This window comes from Eublepharis macularius, chromosome 13 (assembly GCF_028583425.1).
Source record: "Eublepharis macularius isolate TG4126 chromosome 13, MPM_Emac_v1.0, whole genome shotgun sequence".
NCBI lineage: Eukaryota > Metazoa > Chordata > Lepidosauria > Squamata > Eublepharidae > Eublepharis > Eublepharis macularius.
Genome location: NC_072802.1, coordinates 50,734,368 through 50,761,311, shown reverse-complemented (window position 1 = coordinate 50,761,311; position 26,944 = coordinate 50,734,368). Strand labels below are relative to the sequence as shown.

The window sequence follows — 26,944 nt, the reverse complement described above, 5'->3', positions numbered from 1 at the left end:
TCCTTGTTTCTTGGGTGCTTTTGGCAATTCAGGCCCCCAGATGAAGACCACACACATGAAAGAGACACGCCACTCTTTGTTTGTTTAAGCATTTTTATTTGCTTGTATTGCACAGAAGCAACTGGAAGTGAACGTTTGAGTGAGTCGCCGTAGTGCACATCTCTGCATGTTTGTGTATGTGATTGTATACAAGAGGGCACATCTACCTACAAACTGAAACCAGTTTCAAACTGATTTAACTAGTATATCTCCCTCCTAAAGAATTCTGAGACTGGTCATTCCTGGCCCAAGGATGAAAATGCTCCCTGTTGAGTGAATGCTTTGGCACACTCGCCCGGCAACATTTCCCAGAGTCCTTTGAGATTGGGGGAGAGAGGACCAGAGAATAGGAAACCTTTTTCAAACCCATCTCAGCTTGCAGAGTAGGAGTGCCCTGAATGTTCTTCCTCCTGAGACCAGCTACGGATGAAGCTCTCAAGTGGTGATGACAAAGGAGTATGTGTGTGTAATGAAGACAAGGCATTTTAGATCATTTTGGAATTCTCTAGCCTATTATACATCTTCCAAAGCTTATTTTTTTTCCAGCTCTACATTCATTTATTGCATTCGACCCTTGGGTGCCCATTAGGTAAATAAATGCACTTATTTGAAAAGGGCAGTCAAGTTTTGCTCTGGTTCCCCCCCTCCCCCCACCGGTAAATAATTCAAGTGTTTAAATGTGGCATTCTGCGTATATCACATTCTGCTACGGAAGCTATCATAACATAACTGAACCCCTTATGGTGGGGAGGTTCGTTTCATTGCTTGGTTAGGTTTTTTTTTTCTTTCCTTTCACATAAACATATTGCTAACATGCCTCGGTGAGAGAAGGATGGCTGCTCACCTAAGCAAAGTCTGGTCTTTGGAGGGCAACGGGAGCCAACCCTGGGACAGAGAGACCCTCCGATGGACCTCAAGGGGGGCGCATCTTGAACCTCCAGGACCTCTCTTCACTTCTCACTCTTCTTCTCAGCTGACTCAACTTTTTCTGTGGTTTTGCTGTCTTTGGGGTCTGTGCTGGAGGATTTTTCCACTTTCTCTGTCTTGGGCTTGGCTGCTTCTTTCTCAGGCTCTGATTTGGGTGTCTCCTTGGAGTCTTTGGAGGGTTCCTTCTTGGCCTCTTCTTTAGGCTTAGCTTCACTTTTGGGTTTCTCTTCCTGATCCTTCTTGGGCTCAACTTTCTCCTTTTTGAGTTCTTCTTTCTTCTCTTCTGCCTTTGGTTTCTCAGATTCCTTCTCAGCTGGCTTGCTTGGTTCCTTGGCCTTTGAATCTTTCTCTTGAGGTTTTGGCTCAGGCTCTTTCTTTGCTGCTTTCTCCTCTTTCTCAGGCTCTTTGGGTTTTGGAGCTGCTGGCGCCCTTTCCTTCACTTTGGGCTCTTCAGCTTTAGCAGCTGCCTCCTTCTCCTCCTTGGGGGCAGGCGGCTCAGGCTTGGTGTCTTTCTTCTGATCACCTTTGTCCTCAGTCTTGGCCTTCTTCTCCTCCACTACCTTGACTTCAGGTTTCTGCACATCCTTGGTTGTGGCTTCCTTTTTGGGTTCTTCTTCTTTCTTGCTTTCCTTCTTCTCTTCCATTTTGGCTTTTGCTGGAGCTTTCTCCTCTTCTTTCTCTTTTCCTTTCTCTTCTTTCACACCTGCCTTTGCTTCCTCCTGAGGTGGCTTGGCAGGTTCCTTTGGGGTAGCTGCCTCCTTTTCTGGAGGCTTGGCCTCCTCCTTTGATGGAGACTTGACCTTCTCTGGAGGCTTGGCCTCCTCCTTTGATGGAGATTTGATCTTCTCTGGAGACTTCACCTCCTCCTTTGTAGGGGTTGCTGCCTTCTCTGGAGACTTCACCTCCTCCTTTGTAGGGGTTGCTGCCTTCTCTGGAGACTTCACCTCCTCCTTTGTAGGGGTTGCTGCCTTCTCTGGAGATTTAACTACTGGAGACTTTACTGGGGACTTGGCCTTCTCTATGGACTTGCCTTCATCTTTGGTGGGGGACAGAAACTTCCCAGGAGACCTGGGCTCTTCTTTGGTTGGGGACTTCACTTTGGAGGGGGATTTGGCCTCTTTCTTTGTGGGAGAGGCAGCCTTTGCTGGGGATTTTGCTGTGGGAGATTCGGCTTCTTCCTTTGCTGGGGACTTAATTTTATCTGGAGATTTGACTGCTGCTTCTTTGTCTGCAGGTTCCTGTTCTGGGGATGTAGCTGCTTCTGTGGAAGGAGACTCTTTGCCTTTCTCCGGGGACACAGCCCCTTCCTCCTCCTCACCCTCTCCTTCTTCAGATTCTTCCTTCTCCTCTTTTGCCTCCTCTTCTTTCTCCTCCTTTCCTTCTTCCTCTTCTCCTCCCTCCTCCTCCTCTTCCTCCCCTTCTTTTTTCTCACCTCCATCTTCTTCCGTGACCTCTTCGGTCACTTGGATTTCCTCTGTCTGCTCTTCTACAATCACTGTCTCCTTCTCTGACTTCTCCACCACTTTTATTTTCTCTTCGCTTTTGACTTTGATATGAGTGGAAATGCTAGGGACTTTGGGGAGGGCTTCAGGAAAAGGGAATGGTCCCAAACCTGCTCCCATGCGGCACTCTTCTCCTTCCAAAAGCTTCCTGTTTCAAAGATGGGTGAGAGAGAAAAAGGAATGATCCGGTATGTATAAGCACAATGCAAACTCCCCACCTCCAGCACCCACCCCCCCAAACAGATGGACTCTAAACTCTTATCTTTTACATTTTTACTTCTGATCTGAACACTAATTCCTGATGAAGAATAGGCTTTATGTTATCAACTTTATTTACTTATTTGGTTTAATTATACTTCACTTTTCTTCCCCCGGGGGGAGCATTCTAAATGGCTTCTCCATTCTGCCCTTCTCCATTTTATCCTCACAACCACCCTGTGAGGTAGCTTAAGCTGATAGTGTGTAACTAGCTCAAGGTCACCTCACACGCTTCCATGGCAAGGCAGAGATTCGAATATGGGTCTCCCAGATCCCAGTCTGACACTCTTAACCACTGCACCATGCTGTCTTTGATCAACAGTGTAATGGGATGACCCCCCCCCCACCAGTCCTAAAACTACCCTTGTAAAAATATACATTAACATTAGATCTGCATCTAAATGCAATCCATGGCGGGGGGTTTCATTGTCACAATGTGAATGACATTGAAATTTAAATCAAAACGAGAGACAGACAGACAGACAGACAGACAGACAGAGAAAGAGAGATTATATAAAATCAATAACTGTATTGCACACAAGGAGGTAAAGCCTCTGAGACCAATTAGCTAAGCTAGAGGGGCAGTGTGGAATGTTCTGTTGCTCAGAGAATGTTAGATTGCTAAACATTTTGTTGCTACCTGGCTTCTTTGAGGCATGAGAAGACTGTCAATTTGGATAAAATTAAACACTCAAATAGGCAGAGCCAAGGATGGGAAGTGAACCCATAACCAAGGGAAGCTTAGGGCAAAAAATTCAGAGATGAGGATGAAGGAGGGTGTGAAGAGCAGGAAGTGGACTGGGAGAGAGGAACTTATAAGAGGAAAGAATGAGGCAGAGAAGAAAGGGGTTGCGGTAAAACGGGGCTGATTGGAGAGCATTTGACAGAAGAAGGGAGAATGCAAGCAGTGTTGGGAAGGTGGATTAAGATACAATGATAACTAAAGGATACGGGACTAAGCAGTTAGCAGCCCCAAAGTAATGGATGGTTGATGCATAGCATTGGAGAAAGAATGGCTGGGGCAACCCTGGGAAAGCAGGATTGGGGCTGCACACAGCTGAGAGGTAAAAGGAGCATGCAAGATAGGTCTTCGGGATCAGGGGCTAATGTTCCAAGGGGGCATAGAGTTAATGGGAAAATTCATTAACTGAAGGGGATACAATTTTTGTTAATTGCCCCTCCTGCTGCAGACCACTGACTCCACCCTCATACTGTCTCCATCCCCCAGAAGCAACATTTCAGGAATCATTTTAGGCTACAACGAGGGGATGAAAATCTAGTTCCATTGAAGGAGATGCTTTCCATTAGTAGAGATACAGTGCAAGATCTAAATCACAGGGCTGCAAGATTCCAGCAGGATAATCTGCTCGGCTTTGGTTCGTGTTGCCACTGTAGTAATATGATCTGGCCACCCCAAGCAAGTAACAAGAGCCCCAAAGGCAGGCAAGTGGGAGGTGCTTCCTGTATAGATCAGCCAGCTCATTGGCTGTAGGCTTCCAGGTGATTTGTGTTATCCAGTCATTACAATATTATTGGAAGTTAAGAGATTATTTCCTGACACCTTCCAGCAATTCTCCTTTTGATAAAGACCAACAAGGGCTGCTGTAACGAAAGAGGAGAGATCTGAATTCAGAGCAAAGCATCTAATGACAAGGGGTATGGGGCATGCATAACTGATTTGTGGAAGATGCCAGGGTCAACATTTTTAAAAGGGTGAGAAGATGGTGCTGTCAAGAGATTTTGCTGGTGTGTTACCCTGCCTTCGCATGAATTGATTGAGAGGATACCTGTATGCAGCAATCTCTATATCCAGGGCCATTTTGACATTGAGCAGATCTTGGTATTCCCGGAGCTGGGCTGCCATCTCCCACTTGGTATTTCTCAGCTCATTGTCCAGCTGTGCAATTGTCTCCTAGGGATGAGAGAGGATTGTTTGGGTCATCTTTCACCTGGTTCTGGGCTAGACAACTGGCAGCTCGCAGGCAGATCTGGCCTTGAAACAACTGGCCCTTCCTGGTCCTCCCCAATATTAACCAAGCTATCTTTAAAAGTGAGTCAAATGGGCATGATCCCACCCAACAAATGGTAAGCACCATCAGTCTAAAGAGAAACATTTTCAAGACTGCATCCCACAGAAAAGTCCTGTGGATGAAAGGATTTCTGCTGATTCACTCTGCTGCAAAAAACTTACACATTTCCCCAACAACCCAGAAGCAGCATTGGGGGGGCATTTCTTGCTATGGGGGGGAAGAGGAGGGCAGTATCATGCCATGCAGACAGAAATCCATTCCATCCATGGAAATTATCAGTGGAGCCAAGCTATAAAAAACCAGAGATTATCTACACTTTCCTATTGCATCTCATTTTTGGAAATATACATGTTACTATGCAATGCTATACTTGGGTGTGGCTTTCAAACGTTCTGCACTGAAGGTGCGTTGCATACAAAATCCAAAGGAAAGATGTGATGGTTAAGGAGTGGGAGCTCTCTATTTCTTACATCTCAAAAGGGTTAGCCATGGTCCAGCTTGTCTGCCATGGAATATGGAGGGTGCAGTGAATTCTGGGGCACATTCGAGAGGACTTGCTTATTTTACACTCAGATTGTCAATCAGCCAAGAGATAGCAAAGTCTTTATTTCAAGAATTAGCAAGCCTTGTTCCTGCCAGGCAGTGTTCAGGCCTGGATTTCCTCCCCATAATCCTGTGAAAACTGAGAGTACAATCTACAATTAATCCAAAACTCTCCTGTAGCTGCACATTGCAGGGGAAGATCCAAAGAGGCAAGCGAAATGTCCTCCAACAAATTTCATCTCTTATGACTTAAGAGGCAAACTACACGATACGATCGGCACGCGACCGAGCGAGTGTCGAAAAACCCACCTTCATGTGTCTTGCAGTCCTGGTATGGTCACGCGTCCTTGATTGGGCACATGTCTACAGACCCCCTGTTCATTGTGTGGCTGCTGCGGCAAGTGTGCGGTTGGGAGGAACGGTTCAAGCATGCGTGAACTGGCGGGGCATGATGGGATGCAATTCGCGACTCCTGGCATAGCATGGAGGAAACCCGTGCACGCGCAGACATGGGGTCTGGCACAGTCTGGCAGCGCGGGCAAGTGTGCAAAAGAAACACACGTCGATACGTGTAAGTCCATTTGTGTGCCATTCACGTGCCGTTTGTCTCGTGTAGTTTGCCTCTAAGTCTCCAATAGGGCTGTCATAAATTCTCATCTTACCTCCATGGTCCACTATGGACCAATGGTCTACTCTGGCTGCCAGTGACTCTCCAGGCTCTCAGGCTGAGGTCTTTCACATTGCTTATTACCAGATCCTTATGACGGGAGAGTCCGGGGATGTAACCTGAGATCTTTTGCATGCTAAGAAGATGCTCTACCACTGCTCTACAGCAGCTCTATTATTAGGGGTAGAACAAATGTAAGCAAATTCTCTCATTCAAATATGCTAGCAACAAAGTTCAAATGGGTTTTCTCCTCATTGTAACTTAGGCTGTATGTTGCCCATTACAGCTGGGATTTAGATGTTTTACCAAGAAAAAGAACCCCAAAGCAATGAATTTGGCACAATAATTCCTTATGTGTGGAGGGGGGAGAGTTGCCTTCTTAAATTTTGTAGATAAATTTTGAATTTTTTTTTAAAAGGGACCATCAAAGACCAGTTTCTAGACCTCTGCAAAACCTTAAGTCCATGATCTCTCACTGACTCAAAACCCTTGAAGAGGCTCTGGTATATCATCTGGTAGCACCGAGACTGGAGACAGGAGATAGTTTTTGAGTAGAAAGAAGTGTAACAGATGCATTTGTTTACTGTGGTGCACACACTTTCCCCCCTTATATCATTATTATCTTTGCTCAAACAAGGTTTTGAGGCACTACAAAAACCTGCAATAGCTGTTGGACCATAGAAGATAATGGAATGAGTGTGCACACCATCTGCAACAATATCTTTCTTGGATCATCTTCAACTGCAGAGAAAAAAGCTCTTCTCTGTCTCCAAATTAAGAGATCATAACAGAGAAAGCATGACTTGATTAGATGAAGAGACATTTGAGACACAGACCGTCTTGAATTCACTCTGCCCAAGAACCACAGGAGTTCTAGTTTGGGGCTGATGATAGTGGCATGTTTTAGTAGTTGTTGCATGTTTCATTGTTGATGGTTAGAAGCAGGGCTTTTTTTCTGGGAAAAGAGGTGGTGGAACTCAGGACTGCACAATGACGTCCCTTTGGAACAAGGGGGTAGTTTTTTAAAGTTTAAATTGCCCTTGGTGAAAATGGTCACATAGCCAATGCCCCCACCCCCGATCTCCAGACAGAGGGGAGTTGAGATTGCCCTCCGCACTAGTGCCAGCACGCGGAGGGCAATCTAAACTCCCCTCTGTCTGGAGATCAGGGGGTGGGGCCACCAGCCATGTGATCATTTTCAAGAGGTGCCGGAACTCCGTTCCCCCGCGTTCCCCCTGAAAAAAAGCCCTGGTTAGGAGTCTGTCCCATTAGGGAGACCATAGTATAGTGCTGGGTAGACTTGATCCCTCATATTGAAAAGAAAAATGGCAGAACAGGAAGAGAAAAGAAAGATGGAGGAGAAAGTAGAGCAGGGGTTGTAAGAAAGACAGATCGGCTTGTCAAACTCCAGGTGAGGCCTAAAGTTCTCCTGGAATTACAACTGATCTCCAAACTGCGGAGATCAGTTCTTCCAGAGAAAATGGAGGCTTTGGAGGGAGGAGTCTGGCATCACGTCCCTCTGACTTCCCTCCCCAAACCACATCCCTAAATCTCCAGCAATTTCCCAATTTGAGTCAGCAACCTTAAAGGCAGAAGAATAAAACCCTGAGTTCAGAATGCTGCCTCAAATTGTCTCCTTGCCTGCACCAAGCTACACAACTCACAGGTCTGTGGCCAAATCCTGCTCCATGTTACCTGATAAGACAGAACATCAACATGGTGGCGATCTTCTAAGTCACCCCTCTGCCTCTCCAATGACTCCTTGGTCCCTTTGAGAGCTTCAAGCTCAGTAGTTTTGGATTGCAACTGTCGGCGGTATTCGGAAATCTCTTCCTGGGCTGAGCGGATGGCATCTGTATTCACTCTGGCAACTTCTGACAGCTTGTCCAATCTCACTGTTGAGTGGGGAGGGAAATGGGAAGGGGGGAAAGAGTAGACGACAAATATTAGAGGCCTTCAAGACACTCATCTAGTCCAGTATACTGTTTCTAACACCGGTCAGGCAGATGCTTCCTGGGCAGCCGCAAGGAGGTTGTGAAGGCATCAGCTCTTCTCTGTCCTTCACCAACTGCTGTTCTGCCTCTGAAAAATCAGGGTGTTATTTAGCTGTCCTAGCTCCTATTTCTTCAGAGAGTTATCTTTTAATAATAACAATAACGACAACATTTGATTTATATTCCGCCCTTCAGGGCAGCTTAATGCCCACTCAGTGTGGTTTACAAAGTGTTATTATCTTAATGACAATCACCTTGTGAGGTGGATGAGGCTGAGAGAGCTCTGAAAGAGCTGTGACTGATCCAAGGTAACCCAGCTGGCTTCAAGCGGAGGAGTGGGGAATCAAACCCGGTTCTCCAGATTAAAGACCTGTGAATCTTAACCACTATGCCAAACTGGTTTCTCTTTTCTTTAGGAAAATGTATTTATCTTCCAATGAATGTATGAAGCTATCTTAAATTGGGCTCACCAATCTAATCCATCTAGCTCAATCAGGGCTTTTTTTCTGGGAAAAGAAGTGGTGGAACTCAGTGGGTTGCCCTCGGAGGGGACAGAGGGGAGTTGAGATTGCCCTCCACACCGCTCCACTAGTGCGGAGGGCAATCTAAACTCCCCTCTGTCTAGAGATCAGGGGGAGGGGCCACCAGCCATGTGACCATTTTCAAGAGGTTCCGGAACTCCGTTCCACCACGTTCCAGCTCAAAAAAAGCTCTGAGCTCAATACAGTCTATTAGAAGCAGCTCTCCAGAATCACAGCCACAAGCCTTCCCCCGTCCTGCTGCCATCGTTTTAACTGGAGATGCTGGGGATTATATTTGGACCTTGGGCATACAAAGTGTGTGCTCTGCCACAGAGCTACGGCTCCTTGTCAGCCGAATGGAGGACTTGGTCCTAATGTCACTCTACTTCTAGAATATTTTGAAAGAATTCAAGGATACCAGCACAGACCTTCTGACTCGGGGCTTAATGTTAGCCACAACATTAAGAATAACAACAAGAAAGCCTCTGAGCTTCCACCTTACATTTCCTAACCTAGAACTGGAGGTGATGCTCCCCGTCAGGAGATTGCAAAATCCATGGAGTTTTCTGCAGCACCACTTTTCTTAGTGAAAAATGGCAATTGAAATAATTGGCCATGGGAAGAGACATCTTGATTTAACTTACCTACCCAGCAGTTTCTGTTTGGTGTGTGTGTGTGTGTGTGTGTGAGAGAGAGAGAGAGAGAGAGAGAGAGAGAGAATCAACACCTTCCTCAATGACTTGGAGACAAACTACAACTGACAGTGGCCATGGGTCCCTCCTGTGGCTGCCAACACCATTTGTATTTCTTTTAAAATTGCTGCAAAGTCCTAATCCGGGGAGTGTATGTGGCACTGCAGCCCCAGGAGCTCTTGTTCCCCCCACTGCACCTTTTTAGGTGCCAGAACAACTCTGAGGGGCTGTTGATATTTCTGAGACACCATAAGTAGAGAAACTGCAATCCGATTTGAACCAGAGACAAAGATAGGAGAACACACTACCAGCAGCAGAAAAAGGGGAGGAAATCCTAAAGAGAGGAAAAAACAAGAACAAGGAGTTCCAAAACCTTTTACTATAATTCAATACATTTAAATCTTAAAAAAATATTACTGGGGAACCAACACAGACAATAATGTATACCTTCAGCACAAAAAGTTTTTTTCCCACTCCACAATCAAGAGCAAAACCAGCACAAAACTTAACTACAAAACAAATAAGTGAAAAGATTACACGTGTACTTTTCAAATTTTAAGAATAGTTAGAAGTTCTTTCTAAAAACACAATTTCATAAAATTAAAATGTAACAAGTATGGAACAAAAATTACCCGTAATGTGAAAACAAAAGAAAAGGGGGGAAATAGCTGCCACCAAACATCTTTTAATAAACTGATTTCAGATTCCAAGCTACTGAACTGACACACAAAAAATAAGCTGAAAGCATTTCCCATCAAACGCAGGGGAACATTAACTCGCTTCCCGCAAACAACTCTTGCAATATTATGTGTAGAATAATTATCACAGCATTTGTCTCGGATACCTTCATGACTTTTACATATTAAGATGCTCTTCTCCAAAGACTTATATTGCCCTACCTGAACTCTTCAGACAGAGTTACTTGCCAAAAGTGAGTTAATATTAGAGCGGCATTCTATGGGTATCTCTCAGCTTGCAATGAGATATTGTTTCAGTTCATTTTTGTGGGTGGAGAATAAATATTTTTTTAAAAACTTTTTTTTTGAGAAACCACAGAGTGCAATTCTAAACAGATTTACATCCTTCTGACACCCAACTGATCTCAATGGAATAATAAGGGTATAATACTATTTGGGATTGCACAGTCTATGTGGTTAAGCATTGGATGGTTCTGTTCATACTGTTTTCTCATTGTTAGCATTGTTTCTTCCAGGGTCTCTGAAGATCCTTTTGGATTGAAATTCATTGGGCAATATCAGGGCTTTTTTTTCTGGGAAAAGAGGTGGTGGAACTCAGTGGGTTGCCCTCAGAGAAAATGGTCACATGGCTGGTGGCCCCTCCCCCTGATCTCCAGACAGAGGGGAGTTTAGACTTGCCCTCCACGCCACACGCAGAGGGCAATCTAAACTCCCCTCTGTCTGGAGATCAAGGGGCGGGGCCACCAGCCATGTGACCATTTTCAAGAGGTTCCGGAACTCTGTTCCGCTGCGTTCCAGCTGAAAAAAAGCCCAGGGCAATATAATACATTTGTTTTGGAGCACCTCTTTGAGGTTTTCTCCCTCTTGTTTTCTTCAAGGTGAATCAGATCACTCATATTTATTTATTATTTAGCATATTTTTTATCCCACACTTCCTGCCAGGAACTCCAAGAAGTGTTCATCATTCTCCCTCCCCACCCTGTTTTATCCTTACAACAACCACCTTATGGGGTAGGTTAAGCTGAGAGTGACTGGCCCAAGGTCATCCAGCAAGCTTCATAGTAAAGTAGTAGGGATTTGAACTCGGGTCTCAGAGAACCTAATTTGACACCCTAACCCCTATGCCATGCTGATTTCCCACATCATCTTTTCAGATATAGACAAGCTATTCAATGAGCAAGTGACATAGCTCTATGCATCCAAACTTGTGCATGTTTGCTTCATCGAGGGAGAAGATATTCCACTTTCTTCTACCCAAGAGAGAGACACAACTATTATCTTCCAAAGTGTTTTATCCCCTTCCTAAAATAAAGCAACACAAACTGTTACATTTGGCTTGCAGGGAGTAGGGGAAGCTGGGGCAAGTGATGTGCAGATGTGGGCTAGCATTTGATGATCAAAAGGCAACAGATCAAGATGAATAGTCATGTTAGTCTGTCATTAGCAGTAGAAAAGAGCAAGAGTCTGGTAGCACCTATAAGATTAACAAAATTTGTGGTAGCCACAGTTCACTTCTTCAGAAAGCTCATACCCTGCCACAAAGTTTGTTAGTCTTATAGGTCCTGCTGGACTCTTGCTCTTTTCTACTGCAAAAGACAACAGTTCAGGGTAGGGCCTTTTCAGTGGCAGCACCACCTTTTGAATTCTCCCTCAATTGAAGTCCACTGGCATGTTCACTAGGCATGCCTGGCCAATTGCCTAGGATGCCCGTCTGTCCCACAGCTGAGGGGCATCAAGCCTGCCCTCCCATAGCATTGTAGAATCAGCCCCAGCTGGTGGCAATGCACCAAGACCTTCCCCCTGTGGCTGGATCTGGAACAGGATTGAGATGTGGCACCATGGCAAGTGGCAGCCCTGGGTGCCACAGCACTGCACCGGTGCAGTTGGACAGTGGGTGGGGCCTTCCCCCATTGCCAAGTCTGGGCCTGGTGGCAGGGGCACCATGACAAGCCACGAGTGGAGGTGGCTTCCTTGTGGCATGGGGGGGAGTCATTTGTCTAGGGTGCCACCAGCTGGTCCTGCCCATCTGTCAACATGGTGACAGACGATCACAAATCAGGTTAAAATAATACTACTCCCCCAAGCTTTCTGGTTTTGAGTTTTTTAATTTTAATTTTTCTTCTGGTCTGATTTTTTTATGGACTATTGTTTAGAAGTGTGATTATTTTAATTGCCTCAGATGTTTAACAATTATGGGGAAGCATCTGAAAGATTTTAAAAATAAATTTGTTCTCAGAAGATGCGTCAAACTCGGCGTATTTCCCTTTAAAGATACAGGAGGGTGAGGGCTGAGCCTTGGTAGGCTCCTACATCCATGTATTTTTCAGGGAATGCCACTAGTACTGCAACGAGGTGCTCTTCTCAATCAAACTGATCTGTGCGCGCTTTGTACCTGGATCGTGCATTTAAGCATAAAACATCCACCTGGCGTCCTCCGCATCCACAGTCCATGACTAATCCAGAACCCATAATATATGATAGTGTATTTTGTTACATTATAAAATATCTATCATTATGATGGGCTGCATATGAGAGGACTCCTGCGAGGTATGAAGTGTGCCTGTGAATCCTGGACCTTCTTTTCCTCCATAGGAGTGAAGGGTGGATCACTGGGGGCTTATGGGAAACCTTCCCCTAGTAAGCCTGGCATGTATTGGGAAGTTTTTGCCCACTCTCAGCTGCCCCAAATTAGAGCCCAATTAGTCTGTCCCATGAAACTCAGTAAGAGTCCTTCATAGCAGAGTCAGGCCCTTTGCCTGTGTAGTCAGGGGCCAGGCAGGCCAGGGAGTTAAATGGCCCCCGGGGAAGCTAAAACAAGTAGCCCCTTCTGCATCAGTGGCAGAACTACTGCCACCTGGCTCCACTTGCTCTTGCCGACCAGTGGCCCTCCAGGGAAGTGATCCATCCCTCTGCATAGCCCCAAAACTAGTTAAAGAATGAGAGAATGGTTTAAAAAAGAATTTTTAACATAGAGGTGATTGAAGCTCTTAAAGGTATTCTGGCCATTTATATAAAAGGTAAAAATAAATTCCTCCCTCCTTGCAAATGACAACATGTGTAAATTAAGCAAGGAACAAAAGGGAACCACGAGAAATCATCTGTGTAGAATTCAGCAGTTTGGCCAGCTCCTTTTTAGAATCTAAGACCTGCCTCTCTGTGATGTCACTTCCTGACATGAAAGGGTAGCCCAGCCCCTCCTCGGGTATCTGCAAGATGATTCAGCAACCTGTCCACCACGGAGGCAAGTTCAAGGGGTAGCTGTAACATGATATCTAAAAGGGTTTCCTAATCAAAGAGCTTTGGCTGAGCTTCATTTTACCATGTTTTAAATCTGCTGCTCTTGTGTATGTGAGCGCGATAGTATGTGTGTGTGTGACTCAGGGTGTGTGTCTGCACCATTAAGCTGCCCCTGCATATATTGCTACAAAATTAGTCCACTCTGTGTTATCCTCTCTCTCCGCAGTCCTGTATGTATTTTGTGTTTTACACTCTTATCCTGCATTTTTGACAGCATGTAGAAGGGCTGCCTCAGACTAGAAATGATATACATTTATTCAAATAGCAATCAGTAGCTAATAGATTCATTCGGTATTTCAGGCGGGAGGTGGAGAAAATGTGGATTTTAATTGGCATCCTACTGAAGGATGATGATTGATGTTGATGCATTGCTGTATTTAATCTATGCACATGCATTAAGTTAGGGGCTGGTATTGCTTTTCGCTGTATTTGATTTCCTGCCACCTGCACAGAGATGCTGCATGATTTACTTTTAATTGACTCATTAATTAACTACTGAGAAGCAAGAGTTGCTTAATATTTTAAAAATGAATTGGTTGAAAACAATGAATAAGTGGCTGTTAATTTCTAATTCCAATCCTTAACTCATGTTGCATTTGTTTCAATGGGAGGGTTTTGTACAGCATTGGGTAGGTGTTCCATACAACCTGGCTAGTTTGGTGCAGTGGTTAAGAGTGGCAGGACTCTAATCTGGAGAACTGGGTTAGATTCCCCACTCCTCTCCTTGAAGCCAGCTGGGTGACCTTGGGTCAGTCACAGCTTCTTGGAGCTCTCTCAGCCCCACCCATCTCACAGGTGGGGATAATAACAACACACTTTGTAAACTGCTCTGAGTGGGCATTAAGTTGTCCTGAAGGGCAGTATAGAAATTGAATATTGTTATTATTGTTAATTACTTTATGAAAGCCCCCAATCAGCATATTTGTAAATCTGATTCTCAGGTGACATTTTCTGCAGTAAAATGAAAGAAAGGAAACGGGTCAAATTTAAGAGCACCTTCTCAATAGGGCATATGAGGATGCACAGTTTGTTTGTGGAATGCCCTGCCACAAGATGTGGAGATAGCCACTGGCTATAAAAAGCGAGCTTCCTAGAAGGAGCTGGGTGACCAGTATTGGAAACAGGATGCTAGTCTGTGTGGGTTATTGATGTGATCCAACAGAGTTTTTCTTATATTGTTATGATCACTTAATGCAGATTACCTGCTCCTTTGATATACTTAAACCTGTACAACCAGAGTGCATGGTTGAAAAAGCAGGGCTTCCCCATTCTTCACTGCATTTTTGAGTGGATGGCTGCAGAGACCTTTCGAGAATAACCACCATCCATTCAGATCAGGGAGTAATCTTGTGAACCTACAGCAAGGTCCGGTTTCCAGTGAGGAGTCCACCGGTTGGTGAAATGGAGGCATGTTTTTAGAGAGAGAACCATGATTTCAGAAGTAGAGTCAGGAAATGACAGGTTATTTCAAGGGGAATCTGATACAGAAAGGAGAAGAGGCCCTAACAATCTTATGTGAACGGATGAATTTTGATTTTGAACAATGGGAGTAAACTTTGACTATCTTTTCCTGGAGCACCATAAAAATAGATCTCACAGGACAAGACGTGGACTCTGAACTCTGTCTCTCCTTCAGTTCCCCATTCTATAGAAAGGGGCTGCTGTCAAGCTATTTCATACTGTGTACATTATTGCATAGTTTAAAAGTGCACATAAGTGACCTTCTATTTAGGAGGGACAGATCCAGTCTTGGATATGAAGGTGTGCAGCCTGGAGCTGGGAATGATCTGTACCAGTCCCAGGCAGGGGAAACAGGGGAAGAAAGCTAGAGCTGGTCTGAATAATTTTGAGATGTGTTGCTCTTCAGCGCCAGTTTCCCTCTCTAGGGTAGGCAAAGGGCAGCCTTTGCTGACTTGGCTGCACAGACAAGGTGTGTGTGTGTGGGAGGGGGAGTGCTTTTTTCCCCTTGTCTTGCAAAACAGCCATTGATCAGAATCTCCTTCTGGAGTTAACCAGGCAGCACACCTTCATGCCACCTTGGGCACTGTCCGAGGTCCTGCAGCAGTGGTTCAAAGCAAGGTCAACAGGCCACCTTTGAGTGATTAGGCACTAAATATAATTCTTAATACATTAATCCAGAATAGCTGGTTCTTCAGCAGAAACAATGACTGACGTTTGATTCCTCATCATTGCACATAAACATGCAGTGAAATAACGGAGGGAACTATGCTTGTATCCATCATGTTTTCAGGACAGTGTACGTAATTCTTATCTATCTTGTCCATTTAATCCTCACTAGAATCTTGAGAGGTCAGTTAGAATGAAAGAGAATGACTAGCTCAAAGTCAACAGTGATCTTCATAGTTAAGTGGAGATTGGAACTCCTAGTCGAGACCCTGACTACTACACCAAACTGGCTCCTGTGACCTTGAGTATGCACCTTGCAGCACTAATTAGTTGAGGCTCACTATAATCTAGTAGACAGTAAATACTTTTATGGCTTTCCCAGCTCAAGACATTAATTAACAGGAGACGTAGGGAGTGATATGCCTTCTCATTCCAGTATTTCTTCATGGAATAACTGCTGTTATACATTGCTCATCTAGACAGATTAATGCCTCACTCAGAGTGGTGAATAAAGTTATTATTATCCTCACAATACAGGTGGGGCTGAGAGGAGTGTTCTATCCAAGGCCACATGCTGAGCTCATGGCAGTAGTGAGATCTGAACCACTGGAGTGCTGATTCACAGCCCAACCACTTAGCCACTATGCTATAGCATGGGCAGTGCTGAATGGGAGCTGCTTCACAGGCACTAGAATCAGAGGGCTAGGTTCTAAAAGTTCATACCAGTGTATTGTAATGGGCAGAGTGCTGGACTAGGATCTGGGAGACCCAGGTTTAAATCCCCACTCTGCCATGGATGCTTGTTGGGTGACCTTGGGGCAGGTGCACACACTCAGCATAACCTGCCTTGAAGGGTTGTTGTGAGGATAAGAGGGAGGAGAGGATAATGATGTAAGCTGCTTTGGGTCCCCTCCGGGGAGAAAGGCAGGAGATAAATGAAGTCAATAAATTAATACCCTAAACCATGACCATCCACCCCTGTCCCCAGCATTAAAAAAACTGGAAACTATAACTCCAGAGCAGATAGTTCCAGATGATTCTAGAAATCAGGATTGTACTGACACGGGGTTATTATTTAAAAACTAGGTAATGCTATAGTCAGACTTCCAAGTTACCCCAGCTTGGATCTGTGGTAACTTGACATTTAAAAAACTGCATCCCCCAACGGTCAGAAACCTTTGGGTCAAGACGAAGGGCTAGCTGGTATCCCTGGGTTAGGAATGGAATAACCAAAAAAGGGGGACCAGATATAAACAGGCAGCCTATGTGCCATAGTGGCCCCCGTTTAATAAACAAGTAGCTTTCTCAACGTCGCGGACTACAAGCAGAGGAATCAGCACCCTGGACAGCGCTAGTTCTGGATGCCGCGAGAGACGCTCGCAGGCGACCGACTCACTCCTCACAGGACAACCCAAGAATGTGGTTAGTATACGAAGCGAATAATGACTGGGGAGTGGGAGCTGTTCGCTGTGACGCGACTTGTCTGTATGTCAGGTGGATTCGGGGAACTTTTTGCTGCAGTCTCTGGCAGTCGCCCATCTTTGGTGGGTGGGGTGGATAAAGGACTGCTTTCAGTTCCAGCGGCTTCTGCTTTCCCATCTTAAGCAGCCTTGTGCATGGAGCATCCCAGAATCTAGAGAGCACTGAGAGCACACCAGCGATTCAGAACGGTCATTTTTCTGCTATTCACTCTCAAACTTTTTTTGACATCCACCGGTTTGGGTGTGTGCGCCCGCGTGTTTGCGACTGCAGTTAAAAACAGCATCTTGCAAGACTGCCACTTTTGTTACTTTGGTAGCATTAGACGACAGGGCTACCCCTCTAAAAGTTGCTCACTTTGGTAGCATCCCCTAACGCCTTTTGAAACCGTTCCGCCCCGCCCGCCCCGTTCCGCCTCTGTCCAGCGCCAGGAGGTGAATGAATGAAACCCAATTAGCACAGAGGAGAGGGAAGAGAAGGTGAGAGGAGCCAGCCATTCTGCGCCACCCGGGGGCGCCCCCAAACTACTGCAAGCTCTCACTTTGGCCTCAAGTTGCTGCAGGATGGAAGCCCTGACTCAGCACAGACTGCGGAGCTGAGACACGTGCTCGCTTTGCCCGGCGTCCAGGCAGACCTCGTCTCTCTCCGCGGCCGCCCAGCCTCCCTCCAACTGTAAACGGGTTGGGAGTGGCCCTTAGACGTCTCTGCAGGAGGGCTGGGGCTGGTGTCCAATTTCAGCGCCCCCCCCCATGCACCCACACTACTCAGCCGATGCCTAGGACCGCAGACCCATTCATCCTCTCGCCCACCAGAAATTTCTGATCTCTGTAGGTTCATGAAGGAAGACATGTCGATTCTTTCACCTGAGGGGCAAAGCAGCGCCCTTCTCTCCGCTCCCGCCCACTGTCCTCTGATCGCGCTCGTAGGCCAGAGATCGTCCCCTGCCCTTGCAACGGGGCAGCCTGGCTCCAGTGATTCCTCCGCTGCTTTCTGCCCTCAGTTCAAATATGCAGCTCTTGCCAAAACACGCAACCGACGCCCGCACTTTTAACTACTTTACCCAGCCGCCGCCGCCGCCCGCTGCTATTCAGCTGTCAGCCTCGCAATTCCCCTACCAGGACATTCTTTTCTTCCCTCTTACCATTGCGGAGCAACCTCGCAGGATTTAAACTTCTCTCTCTTAATGAGTTCAGTCTCTTCCAACCTGCTCTAGCATAATGACCCCCCCCCCCCCGCCTGTCTCTTTCAACAAGGCTGGAAACGGCCCCTTGCCCGCTGCCTGCCCACCGCATTAGGGTCTGTGGCCCGCAAAAGGTAAAGTCCCCCCCTCTTCCCAGGCGTGCTCCTCCGCATTGCGTTGACTGCTATTCCACAACCTATCCACTCTCTTTTCAGCCATCTGCACTACTTTCTTTGCAATGAGGCTGGGGCTTAAATCCCCCTCTCAAAAAAAAACCCAATCCGGGGCGAGAGTCAAGAGTAGTTGTACATCAAGAAAGCGAAGCCAGAGGACCACACTGGGGGCGGGAACAGTGGGAGGGGCTATGCCCAAGGGCGATTCTTTCCTTTGGGGAGGAGCCGGAGTTCAGGTTTTTTGTAGGATGCCACGCCCCGCCCCGCAACAGCTCCTTGTTATGGACCCTATACAACTGGAAGTCTCCACCTGCCGCAGCTACACTCCCACCGGCACCGGGTGCCTGGAGGGTCGGGGCGGGGGCGACACACAGGATTGTCAGCAGTGTCCAACAGCCTGCTCTTGGATACTGTTGGGGGGATTTGCACAGGAAAAAGCGTTTTTTACAAACATTGGTTGTGGATACCTTTTATGCAGGGCGTTAATTTTCCTGACCTTGACAGCCCAGGTAATCCCGGCCTGGCGAGATCTCGGAAGCTACGCAGGGTCGACCTTGGTTAGTAATTGGACGGGAGACCTCCAATGAAGATCAAGGTTGGAGGGGCAGGGATTGGCAAACCACCTCTGCCAGTCTCTTGCCTTGAAACCCAACAGGGGTCGCTCTAAGACAGCTAACACTTGCGGGGACTTTCCACCACCACCACCATCACGTATTGATCGGCTGCTGCACTTCGGGTGCTAAAACACCCCCGGCAGGCGGCCGCCGCCTTTCGAGCCTGGCGAGCCCGACGGGGCGGGGACCTACCCGGCCCCGCAGCACCCTGTGCGCCCCCCCCGCGCCGGCTCACCTCGGAACCACTCCTCCGACTGCAGCGTGCTCTTGACGGCGTGGCCCTCCAGCTGGGCGCGGATCTCCCGGAGCGCCGAGGTGACGTCGGCCTTGAGCGCGGCGTCGCGGGCCTCGAGGGCGGCCTGGGCGCCGCCGGCGCCGGCCTGCACCTGGAGCAGCAGCTCGGCCACGTCGTCGTCGTGGCTGCGGCGCAGGAAGTGGCCCTCGTCGCGCAGCGCCTGCAGCTTCTTCTCCAGCTCGGCGCGGCCGCGCTGCGCCTCGTCGGCGAAGCGGGCCAGCGCCCGCGCCGCCGCCTCGGCCTCGTCGCGCTGGCGGGCCTCGTCGTCGAGGCGCTGGCGCAGGTGCGCCACGTCCTCCTCCAGGCGCTCCTGCTCCAGCCGCAGCTGCCCCTTCTCGGCGCCCAGCTGCACCAGCGAGCCGCGCATGTCGCGGATCTCGCGCTCGTAGAGCTCCCCGATGGCCGAGCGGCCGGCCTGCTGCTGCCGCAGCGCCGCCGCCTCGGCCTCCAGCTGCCGGTTCTGCTCCTCCAGCTGCCGCACCTTGTCGATGTAGCCGGCGAAGCGGTCGTTGAGCGCCTGCAGCACCTCCTTCTCGTTGCGCGCCCGCAGCTCGCCGTTCAGCGACGACTCGAGGCTCTCGGTGGAGGCGCCCAGCTGGCTCAGCGAGCCCGTCGCCGCCGCGCCCAGGCGCCGGGAGCCCCGCGACCAGCACGGCGCCCCGCACTGCGACAGCGCCTGCGAGTGGAAGCCGCTGGAGGCCAGCGAGGCCGAGCGCGACGCCGCCGAGCGCTCCTTGCGGTACACGAAGGCGCCGCCGGCGCCGGGGCCGACGAACAGCGAGTCCAGGCCGTAGTTCATGACGCGGCCGTCGGAGCGCGGGCACTGCGGCAGCCCGGCCGCGGGAGGCTCTTATATGCCGGCCGGCCGCAGACTGCGGGGCCGCCCCCTCGGCGCGGCGGGAGGAGGAGCCCCGAGGGTTGTCCCCCGCCCCAGCCCCAGCCGCCTTCCCTCCCCTCCCACAGCGGAGCAGACTAGGGCTGGCGGGTGCCGCGGGGCGCCGGCGCTCCAGGCTGCCGCCCTCTCCAGCCAAGGGCCGTCCGAAGAGCGCTTCCCGGGCAGGAAAGCCCGCGGAACAGGCCGGGGTAGGATGCGGAGGAGAGCTGCCTTGGGTCGAACGGGGTGCTCCGAAGCAGAGTCCCGCCCTTCTATGGCCCTTGGGGTCCAAGAGAGAACTCTGCGGAGGATTTTGTTCCTCGCCGAGACCAAAGACGCCTCACTGGGGATCCCGTCGGATCTCGCCGTCGGTAATTTCAGCAGCAAAAAGCAACTGCTGCCAGCCCGGCGTCAGGGTTGGGATCGCGGCGCTGGGAAACGGGAGGTCCGGCGGGTTCCATCGCAAACCTTCCCGGCTCTAAAGGGCCCTCCCCCACCCCCAAGCCTGGTGAAGAAAAAAAGAGAGGCTGATACTTGGGAAACGTTGAGTCTAGAATAGTACCGAGGCTCAGATCTGTAAGGAAGGGAATGCACTCTGCACGTTCTCAGAGATGCTTCCGGTGTTTTGTCCCTGAGAGCTGCTGTTGCACAGTGGTTAAGCTGTTGGGCTGCAACTCAGCACTCAGCTAGTTCAAATCCCACTACTGCCCTGAGTTCAGCAGTGGCTTTGGGTAAGACACTCCTCTCAGCCCCACTGCTTTGAGTGGGGCACTGATCTGCCTAGAAGAGCGGTGTACAAGCACAGTTATTATTCAGAGCAAGTCCGGGGACTGCTGTCTGGATCAGAAGGAACCTGATTTTTATCCTTCCCCCAATACAAACTGAAAGCGCAAGATGCCAGGGAGGAGGGAAGGGGCTGTCGCTAGGAAAAAAGATGGGTCGGCTGAATGACAAAATATGGAGCGAGTGCAAGCTGGAAGGGACACGCCTGGATAGGAAACTGAGGGTGGAAGGCCAGGGAATGTCATTGCGTGTGCCATCACTGCCCCCAAAGTAGGCATGTGCCACTGCTATACATGGTGCTTCACAGAGTGGCATAAGGAAAAACCACAGGGTGGTACCCCGCGGAACTTACAATTGCCAGTTCAATAGTAGGGGGAGTCAACATAGAGGGAGAAGCGGGAAGAGAGGAAAAGAAGACGCGAGGGATAAAGAGGGAATTAGAGCAAGAGCTCAGCTCACACGTGCACTTCGGTTTCCTTACCAGGTGCAAATCAAAGGGTTTAAACAAGGTGTGTCCAACGGGCAACCCCCACTGGCCAAATGAGGTCTGACCTGAGGTGCCAACTGACTGAGATTTTTACCATTTTAAAAAACTGTTCAAGTTTAAATCTACCACAATTACATCATGAAACTGGTTGTTTAAAAAAAATTACGAAGTAAGGAAATAGGTATGAATAAAGCTCTAATGCACTTAACTCAGGTTTAAATGACCTCTAGTGCTGATCTGTCAAATGTGGACCTTGACGTTCAGTGGCCAGGGTGAGAGTTACTGGGTACCTAACTTTGTGAAGGAGTAAAGAGTCCATTAGCACCTTTAAGACTAACCAGCTTATTTGTAGCATAAGCTTTCGAGAACCACAGCTCTCTTCGTCAGAAGCATGAAAGCTTATGCTACAAATAAGTTGGTTAGTCTTAAAGGTGCTAATGGACTTTTTTACTATTTTGCAACTGCAGACTAACACAGCTAATTCCTCTGGATTTGAGAAGGAGGTGTGATGCAGAGCAATCATGTGGCATACTACTGGGGAAAAAACTTGGGTGCCCCTGGTTTAAACTAAAGGTGTTTTGGAAAGGTGACCTTTAAAGGGGGTGGTTTGAAGGAAGACACAGCAGGGGGTCATTGTTACAGTCCTTGAAGGGAGCAGAAAATTTGGCAAGGCTGAGCATTGGGCGAGGGCACTATAGACCTCATGGAAAACAAGAGTACAAAGATAAGATGGGAGCATGGCTGAAGGCCTTTGTGTTGCCAATAGAAAAGGGGTTATGTAGGAAAATATAGCAGAGATTGTGCAAAGATTGCGCATTGAAAATAATGAGAATAGACTCACACACACTCCAGTGTAGCTCTGTAAGAATACTTTACTAAAGGATAAAAATTAGGGTTACATTTGGAGAAAATAATAAATTGCTAAGCTGACTACATCTTGCTAGGTAAGTGACTTAGAGAAGAGACAAGAAGAAGTGAAAAAGTGGAAGTGAACAAAGAGCAATAAAACTTTAGTACATAGCATCAGTTAATTGCCCCCAATAAACAAACTGCCCAATAGAAAATCCTAATCCTACTTCATTATGCTTAGTGACTCCCCTTTCTATGGGGGGAATCTTATTCGAAGCTCTAATGGTTACATTCAAAGTATGTTTACTAATTAAGTAGGTAACACAAACAGTTTAACTCGTTCATGACTGAAATGAAAACACTTGCTAATTCCCACAGGTTACTGGTATCTATACAAAACTTTTTGTTTCCAAATTACTTTGTCCTTCATTCAAAGTAATTATTTGGGATTTATGCCCATTTTACAGGTGCAGAACTGAGATCAAGTAGAAATTACTTCCCCAAGGCCACACAGTAAATCAGTGGCAGAGGATCTAGACATGTGCCTCCAGGGTAGGAAGGGGTGCTCAGAGGTGGCCTTGGTCATGCCAGACGATCATTGACCAAATGACTTCTTCCAGGGATGTCCTGATGTTCTGGATTATTCTGCAAAGTGGGAGGGAGAATGCAACAGACCAAACTCCTAACTCCTAACTCAAACTTCCTAATTCAACAGAAAGCTTAGGAAAATAAAAACATCTTAACATAGTCGGTATGAACCAAATGGGGAGGCATCATCAGAAAAGCTTCTGGGGGGGGGGGAAATATTCCATAGGAGTCGGTGCCACCCACGTCACTACCATGGGCAGGGGCATACAGCGTGGGGCTGAAGATCTTAACCGGGGTAGGGCTGTACTGGTGGAGGCGGTTGGTTTAGAGCTTTAGCAGGGAAGCAGCGCCTTGAATTGCACCTGGGAACACCTATAGGCGCGAATACACATCTTTCGGTGCTAGGGTGATCTTCTCTCTAGTTCCAGCCCCAGACAATAACCCACGGCAAGTAAAAGGACCCTGTTAAAAGTATCCTACCTTGTTGTGACAATCGGAAGACTTCCTTATTTTTTTTAAAAAAATTAGAGGATTTTAAAAAAATCTTTGTTAATCTATATTGCAGATGCTGCATATTTAATAACGTTAAGAAAATCAGGTTCGAAAATGTGAGTTTCTGTTTAGAAATGTTAACATTCAGAGAATCAATTCAGTTGAAACTGAACAAGGAGTGGGAATGATTGATCCAAGAAAAATTCAGAATTAGAAATGCAGATTTGGTAGCCAGATGTACGATGTATTTTGCATGTGCAATATCATACACGTGTTATTTTAAAGGGCTGATTTACATGGCTGACTTCGTGTTATTTGGCATGTTGCAAAGAAAGTGTGCAATCTGGGACCGGACCAAGCTGAGCAAGAAAATAAAAAATTGAAAAATAGGAACCGTGGTGGATCTATAATGGAGGTGTGCCCCCGACACTATAATAATAAATCGAGGCAATTAAAAACATTAAAATATAAGCAATAAGCTCCATCCAAAATGGGGAAAATCCCCACCTCCTCAATGCGCCCATATGGCACAAGAAGTGATGTGGGGGTGGCGCATTCCTGGGGCATTCCCGTGCAGCGAAGGAAGGGCCGGAGGTCTGCAGCCGGCGCTGCCTGCTCAGCCTCGCTGGGAGCCGCTTCCTGCAGGGCTCGAAGCGAGAGGAGCCTGTCGAGGCCATTGTCGCCAGCCAACCTGCAGCCAGGAGGGCAGCTGTCTTTAGCTGGCAGAGGTCAGGTCAGGTGGCTCCCCAGGCAAAGTCGCAGGCCCGCCCTATTCCTTTCCCTCTGGCCCCCCATCGCCCCCTCCCTTGCAGACCACCCAACATCAGGATACCTGCTTTGCAAACCACGCATCTGAGGGGCGGGGGTGGGTGGGACGGGGCAGCCCCTGGGCCGCTCATGTGAAAAGTCGGTCCCCTCGGAAAGCTCTCCCTCCCCACCACCCGTGCCTGCCGCAATCCGGATTCTTTAAGAGAGGGGAAGGGGGAGCAAAGGCTGCTGCAGAGGGCTGGGTCGCTCTCTTCCTATTCATACGTGCTGCTGAGCAGATCCGCAGGTTATGTAAAGGAAGTAAGAAAAGAGATGCGATCAACCAGAAGAGGAGGGCTGTCAGGGAGGGTGCCCGTGATCCTGGACGGGGATGGGCCGGAGAGACCAGCTACATTAATATAGCTAGCTAGATATAGGTAGATATATAGAAATGCTGCCTGATCTCTGATAGACAATATGAAAAATACATATCTTTGCTGCATGGGGAAAGTGAGACATTTAAAGCTTAGAAGAGTAACATTTAGAAAATGCAGAAATTCAGAATCAGAGACCCAATTTTTGGATTGTAAAAGAGCTCCTTGGGCTCTTTGGGTTTACTCTGGGGCTCTCTTCCCTTTTGCAGCAATGAATATAGCAGGAATGGCGCAGCAACAGCAGATCAAGCAGCAGTAAATGATCACCGTCAGAGAATAAGAGTTGTGGAGGCTTGGCTGGGGTGGAGCAGACTTTGGGACTGTTCTCAGAATGCTGTCAAAGGAGACAGGTTGTGTTGGAAAAGAGGGGTGCTGGAGTTCAGGTTTTTTGGGTGGGTGGGTCCTCCTATTTATTATTCATTTGGTGGGGGGAGTGCCCTCAAGCCATAGCTGACTTACGGCGACCCCTGGCGGGGTTTTCATGGCAAGAAACTAACAGAGGTGGTTTTCCATTGCCTGCCTCTGCAACCCTGGTCTTCGTAGGAGGTCTCCCATCCAATTACTAACCAAGGCTGACCCTTATATCCTGCTTTTCTCCCCAATGGGGACTGAAGTGCCTTACCTCATTCTCCACTTTCTCCTTAGAACTTCCCATGAAGTAGGTTAGGTTGAGATCACCCAACAAGCTTGCATGGGGGAGAGAGGGGAGCTGAACCGGGTGCTCCAGGCCTGACTGCTGCAGGATGCTAGCAGAGGCCTGCTCTCTGTTTCACTAGGATGGAGTCTTGCTGCTTAATTCCAAACATTTGGCGGCAGGAGTCAGTCGCTCAATCTGGAGGGGAAGAGGGGAGATGCTCTGTTCATTCTCAGAAGTGTTTTTATTATACAGTAAAATGTATTAATGTTTATAGATAGTCATATTACTGCTAATGAAATAATGAAAAAGTATTTCTGAGCATGGATAGCCTTCAGAATATCCCTTCGTATCTGTTTCTTTAATGAGGGACATTATCGATTAGAGGAGTTGTGTTAGTTTAACATAGCTGCAGAAGGAGCAAAGGGCCTGTTAGACTGAGACAAAATAAATAGGTGCAAGAGGGGGTTTTTTTGGGGTTTATGTTTACCAGTATAGGCTAGGTAAGTACCAATTTTGAGGAGCCCTGTGGCGCAGAGTGGTAAGCTGCAGTACTGCAGCCCAAGCTCTGCTCATGATGACCTGAGTTCAATCCTGGTGGAAGCTTGATTCAGTTAGCTGGCTCAAAGTTGACTCAGCCTTCCATCCTTCCGAGGTCGGTAAAATGAGTACTGCCAGTTTCCTGGTGGGTAAAGTGTAGATGACTGGTGAAGACAATGGCAAATCACCCCGTAACAAAAGTCTGCCAAGAAAACGTCATGATGCAACATCCCCCCATGGGTCAGTAATGACTTGGTGCTTGCACAGGGGACTACCTTTACCTTACCTAAGTACCAATTAGAACAGAAAAGAATTTACTCTCACATACGTTATGTAAAAGTCTTCCCTGTGAATTCTAGTATCAGATATCCTAATTTTGCTTAGTGTTTACTGAATGTTTGTTACATTACTATTTGGCATCCTGTTATTTATTTACTTTGACAATGTCCGTTAGTTGACGAGCAACGGTATGTAATGATGATGACTGCTGTGATCTTGGGGTTTTTTTGGTGTTTGCCAGAGAGTTGAGAGATGCCAGCCTGTCTAAAGCAATAACATCTGGGGGTTAAGTTTTACATTTTAAAACTGTAAATTTGGAGTTCTGAAATTTTAAGATTTTACATTCAATATTTGGGTGGCAAAAATGGGAATTTCAGTGAATTGTGTATATTTGTAAATATTTCCCATTGATCTATTATCAGTGCCATCTTTCTCCCACCCTACCAGAAGGTGATTATTTGTTTACTGATGTGGCATGGCGCCTGTCAAAGGCAACCTCCCCAGATAGGAACTGGGCTCCTTATCACCCACACTGATCTTATGAGTCACCTGGACTGAGTACTTCCTCCCACACTCGTGCTAGTGGCCCCAATTCAAGTACATGGTTGGCTCAGAAGCGATCGTGATCTTGGTGGATAATGTGATTAACAAGAACATGCAGATGAAAGAATAATGGGGGGAGTCAAGGTGTATTGTCAACCACCCTCCCTGAACACTGGTAACATATGAATCATGGAGTCATACTTACAATGGATGGAATTCCAGTTATTGCAGCTTCAAGATCTGGACAAGCTGTTTGGAGAGGTGCAGTCTACCGCCTCTGTGCTTGACCTTTGCCCATCTATTGCTGTGCAGTAACTAGTCATTTTTGCATCAAGGCTCATTCTCCACCTCCTTTCTTTCAAACCTACACTATGAACAGTTGTAACCCTTTGAGAATATTACTGCTACTAAGAGGTGGAGACATTTCAGGGAGAATTCCTCTTTAAAAGGATGCACAAGCCCCCCACCCCCAAAATTCCATCATTTTCCTGACCATCCTCATGACATTTCTATAAGAGAAAGCCATTCTTCTGGGTCTAAACTGTAAAGTACTTGGAAGAATCGGTTTTTCAGAGCATCAGGAAAGATTCAGCTTTTTTTCAGGCTGAACATGATAGAGCAGTTTTCCCTCTTAAAGACACAGCGACATGCTGATGCG

The 26,944-nt window shown here is 47.6% G+C and overlaps 1 protein-coding gene across 1 annotated transcript; it reads right to left on the bottom strand.

Moving 5' to 3' along the window:
- Positions 1 to 989: 989 nt before the first annotated feature.
- Positions 990 to 19,835, bottom strand: NEFH (neurofilament heavy chain). The gene is made up of 4 exons (XM_054995860.1): positions 18,977 to 19,835; positions 7,662 to 7,861; positions 4,514 to 4,638; positions 990 to 2,616 (listed from the first exon to the last, which is right to left on the bottom strand). Exons 1-4 carry the CDS (start codon positions 19,833 to 19,835, stop codon positions 990 to 992), a joined length of 2,811 nt encoding a protein of 936 aa, XP_054851835.1.
- Between the last annotated feature and the right edge of the window lie 7,109 nt (positions 19,836 to 26,944).

What these genes read in the sequence shown, in the direction of transcription:
- NEFH (XM_054995860.1), bottom strand. Translation starts at nt 19,835, where the DNA reads ATGAACTACGGCCTGGACTCGCTGTTCGTCGGCCCCGGCGCCGGCGGC. An exon ending in GTCGGAGGAGTGGTTCCGAG is followed by an intron (nt 7,862 to 18,976) that starts GTGAGCCGGCGC and finishes CCCACTCAACAG; the next exon opens with TGAGATTGGACAAGCTGTCA. An exon ending in ATAGAGATTGCTGCATACAG is followed by an intron (nt 2,617 to 4,513) that starts GTATCCTCTCAA and finishes TCTTTGAAACAG; the next exon opens with GAAGCTTTTGGAAGGAGAAG.